A 13,967-nucleotide genomic window follows, 5' to 3' on the forward strand; every position below is an offset into this window, starting at 1 on the left:
TGAATATTGTTGGAGAGCTCTGATGTCATGTAGGATTGCGTAAGAAAGACTTTGGGCTTTTCTCTCAGCTGTTCTGTAGTGAAAATTGTGGCACTGGTACGATGGACTTCTAGTTTGCTTGACTTGTTGTCTTTTTCCGTTCCAGATTTTTCTGTGACTTCAGCTTTCTGAGTGAGATTGAATTAACATACTGTGCAGTAGTTACAGTCTGAACTGAATTCTAGATAGATGAGACTACTTGACAAAGCCAGTAATTATCTAAACTATTTGGTTGTTCTTAGTAGATGCATTTGAGGAATCTTTATGGTTTGTTACTGCCATGTGGTTATCTGTCTTTAGCAGGCTACTTTTGATAGTCATTTGTGATTTTCAGCTAAGCATTTTCCAGACTTTCCTCTTCTAGGGTGTTGATACTCATTAATATTTTTAAGGAAATAGTTAGATTAGACAAAAAATTGTTTCTTTGTTAGTTGTATTACATTGCATGCACACCATCAGGGCACAGGGCTCTAAGGTGGAACTATATGCTATCAGATGCCTGCAATACAGACTTTAGTATAGAATAATCTATAGCTAGTTTAATCAATTCAAATTTTCTCATTAGTTCATTGTTCTTAACACCATGTAAAGTAAGAAAAACACATTGTAGTTAAAATGCTTTAAATCTGGCCACTTTTGTGTCATAAGAAAATTTCACATTTCAGAAATCAGATTTTCATGGGAAACTTCAATTGCTTCTGCATATTCTTTGGAATATGTATGACCCCAGTTTTTTATATTAAATCACATCTTGGTAAAATCCCATTTTTATGTCTTCATGGGGCCTCTTCCAGGCATCTTGGTGTACCTGACAAACTTTAGGCATTAACATTTTTTAACAGTGCATTTGTGCAACTGGATGACAAAGTTGATTTGTTCTGGCAACGGAGAGAAGTTAGTTGTGCCTCCTAATTATTCAGTGTTCTGTTCTATTATACACTTAGTAGTGTTGAACTATAACCGATCCCAACCTATAGGAACACTTCAAAAACATGAAACACTGAAACAACTGTCATTTGTTTTCTTTTCTCGTGGGCAATGGCAGGTCCAACGTGTTGTTCCATATTCCATGATTTATGTATTGACATATCATCCTATGCTAGTGAAAATGGGAATATTTACACAAAATATTTTGGTGTATTAGTCTCTGTGTTTTTCTCTAATAACAGTTCTTAAAGATCCATAAACTTAGTCACAATGACTGTGTTATGCTAACAGATTTAAAGTGCGTGTTTGATTGGAACCAAACTAGAATAAATGAGCAAAACTATTTTCTTTGGATTTTTGTTTTCGAAATAAAAAATCTACTGCTATATTAAACCTTTCAGACAGGTATGTTCCTACGCTGCTGAAGTCACTGAGAACTCAGAAGGTTGTTCATATATGCTGTGGAGAAGATCACACAGCTGCCCTTACAAAGGTACAATATTTAAAAATATGTTTAGGCTTTGAGTTTTTTTAATGTTTTCAGGAGAAGATGCTATCTGAATAGGAAATAAACAAAATTTCGCATAAATTTTCTTCAAAGTTTATTGGATGAAATTGAGGACATACTGGAGGATTGGTTAAGTATTTGAAAAAAAACATAGCAAATACAAGAAATCTTTCTGCAGAAAATAATTCTGACCAATTAAGATTTGGGCAATCACTAAATATCCATTTCATGTCTGAATCTGTTGAACTGTATTGCTGTAGAAGGCAGTAGAATTTTGAAAGTAACTATTTTTAATGTTTTGTTCCTGAAGACAAAAAAAAACTCCCCTGTGTTCACTTGCTTTTGGAAAATGTGGGGGGTTTAAAATCTCTTTGAATTTTTATGCCGCAACAAGTGAAAAGTTGTTTTGAAGAATATGAGCTGCCTAAATGTGGTCGTACTTTTATTGTTTATACAAGCTTAATTTTCTACAGTAAAAGGAAAAGACTGTTCATAAGCAATTGCTTTTTGTCTTAAAATATTCTCTCACTTTGACTGGAAAAATGCGACAACTTTGCAATCCTGAAATTGATATTGAGGTATTGTGTGAGGTTAGGGAAATATAGAATGTAAAGACGACAGGAGTCTGTAACTTGGATTCTAAATGTTTTTTGCTTTTTGATACATAGGAGTTAACTTCAAACTTACTTTAAAGCTGTTGGACTCAAGATACTGAATTTACTGTAGGTGTTTCTAGGAATTATTTATGTCAGCCCTTTGTATAGCTCCATTTTCCCTTGCACGATAGGCCTTGCAGAAAAAGGGGTCTTCATTTGTAGACAGTACTTTGAGTATGTGCGAACACTGCTTAAGTCCTTCCAAAATTCAGGAAAACCGGCTGCTTTTTGTTATCCTAATTCAGTGAATGAGGCTGTTGGTTTTTCTCAGTACACGCTGCCGTTTTAATGATTTGCAGCAGAGGTCCAGTGTGATGCAGAGTAGAATTGAAAGAAACAGCTTTACAGTTTCAAAACAGTTGGACTTTGAAAGATTCAAAGTTGTTGTTAGGTAAGTGGTATAACTTCTGAAAATGTTTCTAACTTAACATGCTTTCATTAAAGTTTTTGGTTAATTTCTTGATCAAATTAACCAAAAACACTTCTAAAAATTACTTGCTATACAATAATGTTGAAATTTTCTGGTTTCTAAGCTGACTATTTCAGTCATGCTCTGCATCATCCGCCTGAGGGCAGCTTCCTATTTAGTTATTGCTTTAAAATAGAAATTCAGAATGTAAAAGCCAAAGTGTCGTGTTTTTTTAGCAGTGTGAGTTTATATACTGTTGTAGTTCATCAGGAAAACTGGAAAAGAGCAAAAATTAAGATTAGTATCTGTTAATGACAAGTTAGTGGAAGGACTATTGTATAGTAATGTGGAAATTCCAAGAATGTGATTTGACACAAGTAAGGTGATACTTGGTGGCTGTGCCACATCTCCGTAACTGCAGTTCACTTGTGATCCTTCTGTGTCTTGGGGTTTTCTTGTGCATGTATATTTTCTCTCCTTTTCCCACAATTCCAAAATCATCAGACAAAGAGACTTCTTAAACCCTATTTCTGTTCAATTTCTTGTTCTGAGATATACTGTCATTTTAATGCAAATAATTGGTCTGTTTAGGAAGGTGGGGTTTTTACATTTGGAGCTGGAGGCTACGGTCAGTTGGGTCATAACTCTACCAGCCATGAGATAAACCCAAGGAAAGTTTTTGAACTTATGGGAAGTGTTGTGACGCAAATCACTTGTGGCAGGTAAGGTCTATTCTGTGCTAGGACTATGAATCTTATAAATTACTTATTTTGTGTAAAACTCCATTAATATTGTAATACGAAGTGTTGGGCATTTTTTTTCTTGCCCTTTTTGGTCAGGGAGGACAAGATGTTCTCTAACAAAAGATATTTAGAGACTGTACTGGGATTGTAAAAACATTCAGTAGAAGAACTAAAGGAAGTTACACTTGAGAGGCTGTGATTTTCCGAAGTAAAAGTGTGAATAATCACTGTGAAGTGTGAAGGTGATGTTTGTTGCTGTCACTTTATCATTTTCTGTTAAAGAACAAGTGTGTTTGGGGAGATACGCAAGCATCACTGTATATAAGTGTAATTTGTTTTGCGAAATACCTGTAACACTCTATGGTGCTTAAATTCCTAATGGGTTTTTATTGTTTGTATTATAATAGCACTCAAGAAATGGGAAAAATTCCCAGCACACATGAAAATGCTCTTGTCTAAATAATTGCATTCTAAGAAGACAAAATGAGGGAGGCAGCATAATTTTTAAGAGATGGGCACACTTTGTGATTTGGGTTAAAAAAAATAAGTAAATATAAACCTATCTTTCTGGCAGTTTGGTTGACATTGAGTTAGACCCATTGCCTTGTAATAGTCTACGTAAATTCAGTACTGGTCCTTCCCAGGTTCATGATAAGAGAGAGCGCACATAGAGCTGAGGGAATGGGAGGAGAAAGGAGATGCAGCCAATCTGGTAGAAGCCTCAGATTTCTGAACGTCTGGAGAGATGCTCTGAAGCTCAGGCTGTGGCTAAGCAGTGGTTCAGTCAGAACCTGTCATCTCCATTCCATGAACTTTTCCATGAAAATGGAATATTGCCTATTGGAGTATAAACAGACTATTGCCAGTGGCAGCATGTTGCCAGGAGAGAAGCGGGGTCTTTGATACTACGGGACCTTTAGCATACTGGCCTGCACGAAGCAATGCTTAGGTTTTTGTTACTGAATTTTGTTTGCCCTAGGCAGCACACGACTGCGTTTGTTCCTTCATCTGGAAGAATTTATTCTTTTGGACTTGGAGGTAATGGGCAATTAGGTACAGGAACAACCAGTAACAGAAAAAGTCCCTTCACAGTAAAAGGAAACTGGCTTCCTTATAGTACTCAGTGCCCTGTAACCACAGGTAAGCAATATCCGACTTATTTACTTCTTGGATTCCTTTTCCTTTATAGTGTCTTCCAAATCTTGAGAGTTAAACTAAGTATGGGCTATAATCCCTTTCGTCCAAACAGTTCATTTTCACTGTGCTGTGTTCCCTGAAGTCCATTTCTGCTGTAGAAAATACCTCTTTGTGGTATTGGGTTCAGTCCTTTGTTAGCACTGAATCTAAGACTTAGAACTGTTAGCATTTACCTCAGTTAAAGAGAGTCTTTAACTATTGTATTGCCAAGATCTGCTTCAGTGAGGTCATGTGATGAAGGAACCTTTTTCTAGTTAAATGTTGATTGCAGCATCTTAATCATTGCTCAGATTCACATTTTCACAGTTGTCTGGTTTTTATTCCTATTGCAGACAGTGAGGACTGTTATTGTGTAAAGAGAATTTTCTCGGGTGGGGACCAAAGTTTTGCACACTACTTTTATCCACAGGTAACAAATTAAATATCATTTGGTTCCAAAGTCTGTCAAAGTTATGTTTTAGTTTTTCTCAAAGTGCGTGACTACATTGTAGAATTTGTAGATCAGTGCGGAAGTGCAAGACACTAAGTCAATTTAGCAATTGCAGGACTTGGACCCGGGAATTGAGTGTTAGCAGTCAGTGAGCTCTTGAGGCTTTTTTTCCTGAGTGATGGATGCATTCACATATTTTCCTTTCATAAAGGACAAGGTGATTGAATGTTTGAGCCCTTCACCACTGCCTGTTGTCCTCATTTATTCCTGACTGCAGCTTTGCTGTCTTCAGCTCTGTAGCCATTTTAGCATACTGCGATGATGGAGAAACAAATGGAACTTTTTGGTAAAAATGATAGATGGTGACATAGTCTGTTATCTAATAGAATTTTATACTAGTCTTCAAAGTTAAGTTTTAAAAGGACAAGAGTTGATCTGTTTAAATTCTAGTATGGGGGAAAAGTCTAGAAGGAATTTACAGTAAAAATGGCAACATGGGAATATGATGGAAAAGAAATGCTATTAGAGAATGAGTTGGGAGGAAAAACAAGATTAAGCTGTATGATTGGTTTTCTATAGAAACTGTTTCCAATATAGTCCAGTAGATATTAGGCTATAGGAATTAATGAAGCATCAAGAGTTGAGTATCTGGGGTGAAAGCATATTTGGACACAAAGGAAAACAGATTTTAGTGGGACACATGTTTGTTATCAAGAAAAACTGAGTACAGGTGAGGCTTGCAAGCATTTGCTCCCACAGCCTGTTAACATTCTACAGAATCAACAGTTTTTCTGTTTTTTTTTTTCTTAATTCTGATTGAGATATGGCAACTATTGCTGTATTTGAGAGGAGCTTCATTAGCATGTGTAGACTGGAAAAATTACTGATAATATAGATTCTGATAATATACTGATAATATAGACTTCTCTATTTAAACTCCTTTTATAAAAACTCGCTCATTTGCAATTTTCTAATCACTGAAGTAGATTCTAACTAGTTGAGATAAACTGGAGACTGTCTGAGTGCAGTTATTGTGGCTTGTTCTGTACAAAAAGTATTAGCAATAGGTGGACTTTGATGCTGCAAAAGTATCTTTTTCAGTACTCCTTAGTTTAGTAATTTGTGTTGAAGTCTTTCCGAGTTCTGTGAGTACTGTACTCCTGGAACTTGTGTGCTGGCAAATTAAGGGTTCTCAGCCTCAATCTGTTTGTTTTCTCAGGTTAGTTTTTGGGCAGCTCACTTCCCTGAGTTGTTTCATTGTGGATTTAAAGGATGCTTCAGCTGGACACAAGGAAAAGGGGAAGAGGGTTTCTCATCCTGATCCTGTAGCGTGGGATCAGCAGTACTGATTTTTGGCAACAGCTACTCATTATGCTGAGTCAGCTTTGTTGTCTCACTGCACCCTCAGGAGAGCGATGTTTCCTTTTACTAGTTTAACCTTATTTTTGGTGCTGTTTGCCATCTCTTTTTGAACCAGTGCTGCTACTCCAAATGGTGGTCTTGATTCTGCTCTTGTTTACTATTATCAGTCTCACTGGAAGTAATTTGGTGTGAGCAGCACATCAAAATGTAGCTCATCTAATGATGCAGTAAATGTTCAGAGAAACATGATTCATTCTCAGATGAGTCTGATGGAAGTGGAGTGGGAGAGCAGCTATCTAAAAAAATTGAATGGCCCTTTTTCTGCAGGCTGACAGCCTGGCAGGGAGCTGACTGCCTTGTGGTGGCTTGTGTAAAGCTTGTTTAGTGCTCATCTTCTAGAAGAATACTCGTATGTTTAGGGGGTTTACCACGAAGTAAGCTGTGGTTTGAATTAACAGACTGATCTAGATGTTGTCAGTGGGTGCTTTCATAGTGAATGCAGAACTGCTAGAATACGGTAAATTTATTTCACAGTAGTAGTCTGGGTAGGCAAATTGTGAGTCAATGAGAAGATAAACCACCGGGTTGATATTTCTGGAAATCAATTTGTGTGCCTGATTCTTCACACTTTCTTTAAAATTTAGAACATGGTGCCACCAGATGATTTTAGGTATCCTGACCTCTTGAAGCAGATCTGGACTGTGAATGAAACGTTTATTCAAAGACTGCTGACTTTCCCACCTGGAAGACTTCCTGTAGAGATAGCTGAGTAAGTGATGTTGAGGAAAGAAGTTGTCTTTTATGATTTTTACATCTCAATTGGGCATTAATGGGGTTTTGCGCATACACAGCAAAGCTATTTTTAATGACTTACTTTATTACGTACAGAGCTTTTGCTGTGCTTTCTTTGCCATGCTTGTCAAGTAGTTTAGATCCTTCAGTCTGTGTCAGCTCTATCACAGTTTAAATGACAATAAAAGAGTAAATTAAGTTTCTAGTTGCACGTTGAAAAGTAACAGTACGTGTAAAGGAATATGAGAACAGCTCAAAGATTATTGCTTCTCTAATAAAGGAGGATGCAAAGAAATAAAAAACAAAATACAAAACTTGCTTTGATTAGAACTGTCTTAAGTCTTGAGTCTTGAATGGTGGTTTTATCTAGTGTTGTTTAGTCATATTAAAGTCAGAGTTCCATCCTTTGTACAGTGTAATTTCTTAGGGTTTAAATATAGGGGGTTTTATTGTGAATGCTAATTTGTTAAAAGAAAACAAAATAAATGTAACTTTTTAATATGAACGATTTCAGTGAAATTGATGGAACATTCTCCTCAGCTGGCTGCCTGAACGGGAGCTTTTTGGCTTTGAGGTAAGTGGTCGGGCTTTCAAACATGTATTCCTGTCAACAGAATGAATGGTGGCCACCTTCCTAGTGTCCCTCGTTCCTACTGTAACATAACACCTTCCCGGTATTTCCTTGTCTTGCTGTTCTCCGCAACTTGCAATCTAAACATCTAGCTCCTTCACTGCCGTGTGGTTTGTCAGCTGGCCCGACGCAGCATTGTCTGCTGCCGGCTTTGGAAGTGCGTGCCATCCGGCTGCTACCGCCTCAGCCAGCAAAACTCATTACTTATCGGCCGCAGGTTGCGTACAATTCAAGGGGAATATATTGCACAGCCTGTTTCAGATCCCAGCATTTTTACACAATTGTCTTGCAGTTAGAGATTATTTTTTTCAGTTGTTTCAAAGGTCATATAAAAAATGGAAATCTGATATTGTGATCTCTCACATTTTAATTTGTTAGTATAGTAATTAGGGCAAGAAGTTCAAGGTGGAAGAAATGCTTAAGTTGTTGAGAATACAGAATTCAGTCTTTTTCTCTGTGCTTTTTTCCATGCTGCAGCAATGATGATCACTACAAAACCAGCACTAAATTCTCAGGGGTTGATATGAATGCTGCTAGACTACTGTTTCACAAACTTATACAGCCTGACCACACTCATATATCACAACAGGTTTGTGCTGCATGTTTTCCTTATGTTGGGGATTCTCTTTCTGCCTTACACATATCCAGAAATACTATCATTATTCTCGCTCTGACCCTTTTAATAGCTCTCTTTACTCAAAAATATGTCAATTGCAAATATGTAAAACTGTGTTGTATTGTGCCAGTTAGGTAACACATCAGCATATTCTATGTTTATATTATTTAATAAACCGCCTTTTTTCCTAAATGTATAACAATCTAATTTAAACTCTTGATGATTGCTTTCTAGATGGGCATTTGTTTGAATTCACAATTGCATTAGAGTAAAATGAATTTTATGATGTGCTGTAGGTGGCAGCTAGTTTGGAAAAGAACCTTATTCCCAAACTGACCAGCTCCTTACCAGATGTTGAAGCTTTGAGGCTGTATCTCACTTTACCAGAATGCCCACTGATGAGTGATGCAAACAATTTCACAACATTAGCTATTCCTTTTGGAACGGCTATTCTGAACCTAGAAAAAGCTCCTCTGAAAGTTCTTGGTAAGAAACTGAATTATTTTCTCTTGAAACTAAGGATCTCCAGATGAAAATGTATAGATATTCCATCAGTGAAGACATGGTCTCAGCAACACCTTCTGCGTATTTACAGTTCTATGGAATTCCCCACTGAGAAGGTTAAGGGTTAACATTGCTTGATGCCTAAAAAAATGCCTGTTCTTTTGCTTCTGGGTGAGCTAACTGTCCATCCATATGAATTAATCTGGTGGCGTAATTTTTGGACTGATGCCATTTGGGAGGAATTGAACTGTAGTTCAGTGCATTTGATATGTGTCTTCACACTTTAAAGTGAAAATTATGTGATCAGACAGCTAACAAGCTCTAAGCAATTTACAGAAGTGTTGCAGAGCAGATGTTAAATTGTCCTTATTTTGACTGGAGCACCTGTTTTGTTTCTTCTGAGAGGTTCAAGTTTTCTCACTGATCCCAAGTTGTGGTCTTGAAATAGACAGCTGAGAATAGCTCTGTTTTTTTAACTCAGCTTCCGCACATCACCTTATTGTGACTCCTCTCACTTGAAATTCAGTTTAAAGAGTTGAGGTTTTAGAATATTTCCTTTTTCATTGGTATCTTTTTGAGAAAATGCTTCCTTCTTCAATTATCTTTGCCTTGCCCATCTCTTACGTTTCTCAGAAGTTTTTGGTAAGAGTAAAGAGCTTATCTGCTCTAAAGAAAAGCAAACTGTTTCTTTGAAATGTAGATATTTTTTGTGTTGCTTCACTTTCTCATTGCTCTCAGGACTGTTTGCTTAAGTCAGGATTTTGGGATTTGAGCCATCTGGTTTTATGTCAAAAGTTACTTCATGATATGGTCATGATAAACATATTGAAGTGTTGGTGTGTAACAATAGAGCATTTGAACAGAGGTTTCATTATTGATACAAAGAGTGTCTTGTCTAAAAGTCTGTACCACTCTTGTGTTAAACTTTTCTTTATTGGTTTGTTTGTGGGTTTTTTTTTTTTTGGGTGTCTTTGGTACCTGACAAGTATGCTTTCTAGCAAAACATTTTTAGTTAAAAGGATAGCATAAGATAGTATTGTAGTGGCAAGTACTAAGTTTGTGTGTTCACCATTTGTTGACAGAAAATTGGTGGTCTGTACTTGAACCTCCGTTGTTCCTCAAGATAGTGGAGCTCTACAAGGATGTTGTAGTCCACCTCTTGAAGCTGTGCAAGATGGGTGTTCAGGCTTCTGAAAGAAGAATACTCACCAGTTTTCTACACACAGCTTTCAGAGTTCTGGAAATATTGCACAGAGTACGTTTACATCCGTTTTAACCAGTCACTTCATCTGTTTGCTTTTGCCAGCATCTGTGTGCTGCGTAGTTGTTAAAATAGGTTACTAAAGAGTTTCAAATGCTTAGACTTGGATCTGCAGAGGTGTCTGTAGTTGTTGCATCTGGACCTATGAACCACTGGAATTCATGCTGATGGAATTGCCTGTTTTCTTGGGAACACAAACTGACCAAATCAGTTGTATCTGTGAGGGTATGTTTGAAAGAATTGCCTCTTAAGCTTGAAATGATAGCAAATAAGGTCACAAATGGAAGATAAGAGCAAGCTGTATTTTGAACAAGAAAGATCTGCACAGTTTTACCAAGACATTTATTTTTCCAATTTGTTTATTCCGTTTGTTAGTATTGTAACTTAATACATTAAAACTAAGGAACTTCCAACAAAAATGCCCTAAAAGATTTGTGTACATCACGGTGTATTATCTAGTGCCTGCTGAGGTTTTCCTTCCCACCTTGTTTTTTTTTCCCTCGAGTTTACTCTGGTCCTGTGGAATTTTGTGCTTATGTGCCAGAAGAGCATTTTAGGCACTCCTTAAGGTGCTGGTTAAGTACTGGGCACATTGGACCTCTGTGTGCTAAGCGTGAAACCCCTCCTCCCCAAGCTGTCATAAAGAATGGGAAAGATTTCTGCTTCAGAAATTGCAATTTGTATGCTATGGTTTGCCCAGCTTTTCTTTATTCTGTGTAGAGGCATCAAATTAAGGCTGGTAATAAGACTGTTTAGTAACTATCTTGTGTTAGAAGTACAAGATGTCCATTACAGATTCCCATATGGAAGGCTGTTGCTCTATAATAAATTATTATTTTTCTGCCTTGAGAATTTCTGTCACTGCTCACGCTTGCAGTAGCTGTAAATCATAACAGCTGAAGTTGATCTTAAAATCTTAAAGCCAATGGGTAATTGTAGAATTGTAATGTGACTCTCTTAAGTTCCTTTTTTGTTGAAACCAAATTTTTACTTAATATGTAGCTACATTGTAGAAATGCTTAAATTTGTACCTACTCCACAGCCCAGCTATTTGTATTGGTATAGGCTTAGTCATTAGCTGGTAAGGACTAAACTAAGATGAAAAAAAGGGGCAACGTATCTGGGGTATTTCATGGATTTAGAACCTGGTGGTTTGGTGTTTGGGAAAAGCAGGCTTAGATTATCTGCTTATAAAGACAGAACTGGGGATCTTGCTGTTTTGGCAGTTAATGGTGCTTCACAGTCCTTGGGAAAAGAAGTGTGTGTTAGCAAAGTATGGATGCTTCTGGATTCAAATCAAACTGTAGAGACAAGCCTTTATAGAAAGTTTTATTTCCAGATCTCTCTTTTTCTAAGCTTGATGTTTTTAAATAGAAACTGTGCTTCCGGTCACAGGTAGGAGAGATACTATTTGTAGTATAATTAAGAGTTCTTGAACCGTAGTTCTTAAACTTGTGCAAATACAGGAACACATATTTATTGCATTGTATACATTCATATATATATTCATCACTGTTTCTGTGAGATCATATGATGTTTCAAAGTGCCAGCACTGTGTTGTGTGATGCTGTATGCTCAGTTACTTTTTCTTTGTATCTTTGATAGGATTCTGAATAATCCGCATACCCCTGTCTTTAATACTGTATTTTGAATTCTTGTAGACGCTGTTGTTTTTCTAGCATTTTTTAGTAGCTGGGTATCTGTGGCTGATGTATTAAATGCTTGAAAAACATGGAAATTGTCCTTTTGAAAACTTATTCAAAGCACTAACAAAAAAATAAATTGTGCTTCTTTAGGTAAATGAAAAGGGACAAGTTATTCAGTATGACAGATTTTACATTCATGAGATACAAGATTTGATAGATATCAGAAATGACTATGTCAACTGGGTCCAGCAGCAGGTATTTGGAATGGTAAGTTGTGTTGGGTTTTATTTGGGTTTTCTGGTGGGGTTTTTTCACCCCATACTTTGTTTTGGTTTTGTCCCTTTAGAAGCCTGTAGATTCTCTAAATATGGGCACTTTCTTTTCATAAAAATATCTTCACAGATCACTGATGCTGAACAGACTCCTGTTATGTCAGGTACTAGCTAAGGAAGAACTGTTACATCGGTGTGCTTCTTGTAGGGTATCGCTTTTAGGACTGACACTGTTCAACATGTTAATCCGTCGATTAAAAAGTGATTTGGAATGCTGTCACTTGAGACTTGCCATGTCAAAAAAGTTGGGGAAGAGATGGCCTAAGTCAGATCTCCTGTGTAAACGGTTTTGATGACTTTTTCCTGCCTTCATGTCCGCTAGTTCCCCATATTCTTGCTTTTAAAATAAGAAGCCCTACTTGCCTATTGAACCAGTAATAATGAATCAAAACATTTTTTGCTGGTGTAATTTTTGTCATAACTTGAGGCAAAACTGTTTTCTTAGCTCCTTATTAAAATTTGGAGGGGGAAATACAGAAGAAAATAGAATCTCAGAAGTATTTGGAGTATTCTCAGAGAGAAACTTGGGAGGAAATACTTTTATTCTTTCAACAACAGAAAAATGAGTGGGGAAAAAGGTATTCTGGCCATCACTTTCTGCGGGCCATGGATGTCAATGTATTTAACTTCTGAGTTTTATACGCACGGTCAAATTTCATATTTGTTAGTTTTGTCATTACTTTTATTCTTTTTCTGCATTCTGCCTGCTGGGTGGAAACGAACTTGGCTTTCAGCGCAGGATAAGGAGGGTAACATGGCACCACATGGGTAACTTAGTTTCGTAGCACAGTTGAGGTCGCCTGTGGAAGTCTCCACTCAGTCCCTGCCATATGTATTGGCCTGTCTCAAATTCCAAGGGTCAATTGCTTTTTTCATGTCTTATCATAGGCCCAAATGATTCTTGCGACTTTATCATAAAGCAGTGGAGTTCTCTTGTATTTTTAAAGTTTTGCTCATAAAAAGTCTTTTGCATTTAATTTTAACATGCTACAGTCATTTGAGAATGAAAATACATAAGTAAAAGCAAATGTAATGTCTTATTTTATGGAAATAAACATTTAAAATGTTGAATTTTTTGCATCCAAGAAAACATAATACTTTAATGGACCTTTTTAAAGACAGGTGTATAGGGTGTCGGAAGGCATGGCTGTGTTTGGTAGATTAGAATGTTTATGGCTGATATTTACTTCTCAGTGAACATCCTCTTGGGGGGGAAGCTGTAGATAAATATTTTTAGTTCTACATCAGAGATGAATAATTAATGCAGACACTAATGCTGCTTTTTCATCTTAATTATTGCTACCTTTGTGCAAATGCTGTCATAGGATGTCAACCATGGATTAACTGAGGTAAGATTGGTTGCAATCTAAGGAAATCAGAAATATGAATGTCAAAGATTGTCTGGTGTGTTCTGTTGGGAGTAAAGCTTTAAGTTAATATGGCTGTAATCTGAAAAGGCTTTCCTGGGGCAGAACCATGTAATTCTTTGTATTGCAAATTTAGAGCAGCATTTGAAAACAAGGGCTACTTTAATCATATCTACTTGCTGTACTAAAAGTTCTGAAATTAAAATGTACTAAGAGTGTGTTGTGTGTGTTTTGGGGGGGAGGAGGGCATGTTCCGAAATACTAAACAATTGAAAATCTACTTAATTTTCCTAAAATGTTTTGGTGCTTCATTGACAATGAGTAAAGACGTCTTTCTCTTTTCAGTAAAATAGATGGGCACTATTGCAATGGGTTCTTTAACCATGATTATGGTTTTTAAATAAGCAGAGGTATTCTTCTCATTCTAGTTAACAGATGTTCCTGTTACAATTTGCACATACCCATTTGTATTTGATGCCCAGGCAAAGACAACTCTCCTACAAACAGATGCGGTCATACAGATGCAGGTAGGAGTCTTTTAGTTGGT

General features: G+C 36.8%; 1 protein-coding gene across 6 annotated transcripts in view; it reads left to right on the forward strand.

Annotated features, from left to right (window-relative positions):
• HERC4 (HECT and RLD domain containing E3 ubiquitin protein ligase 4) overlaps window positions 1-13,967 on the forward strand; it is a 31,888-nt gene that overhangs the window by 9,717 nt on the left and 8,204 nt on the right. For 5 of the 6 annotated variants that reach the window (XM_065843110.2, XM_065843109.2, XM_071811657.1 and 2 more), the window contains 12 exons: window positions 1,368-1,459; window positions 3,131-3,261; window positions 4,262-4,422; window positions 4,812-4,888; window positions 6,916-7,040; window positions 7,578-7,637; window positions 8,172-8,283; window positions 8,607-8,796; window positions 9,897-10,069; window positions 11,872-11,988; window positions 13,379-13,402; window positions 13,849-13,947. In XM_065843110.2, coding sequence (XP_065699182.1) covers window positions 1,368-1,459; window positions 3,131-3,261; window positions 4,262-4,422; window positions 4,812-4,888; window positions 6,916-7,040; window positions 7,578-7,637; window positions 8,172-8,283; window positions 8,607-8,796; window positions 9,897-10,069; window positions 11,872-11,988; window positions 13,379-13,402; window positions 13,849-13,947 — 1,361 coding nt within the window. The remainder of the gene's footprint in view (window positions 1-1,367; window positions 1,460-3,130; window positions 3,262-4,261; window positions 4,423-4,811; window positions 4,889-6,915; window positions 7,041-7,577; window positions 7,638-8,171; window positions 8,284-8,606; window positions 8,797-9,896; window positions 10,070-11,871; window positions 11,989-13,378; window positions 13,403-13,848; window positions 13,948-13,967) is intronic. The other variant, XM_071811658.1, reaches the window with a different exon arrangement.

This window comes from Patagioenas fasciata, chromosome 8 (assembly GCF_037038585.1).
Source record: "Patagioenas fasciata isolate bPatFas1 chromosome 8, bPatFas1.hap1, whole genome shotgun sequence".
Taxonomy (NCBI): domain Eukaryota; kingdom Metazoa; phylum Chordata; class Aves; order Columbiformes; family Columbidae; genus Patagioenas; species Patagioenas fasciata.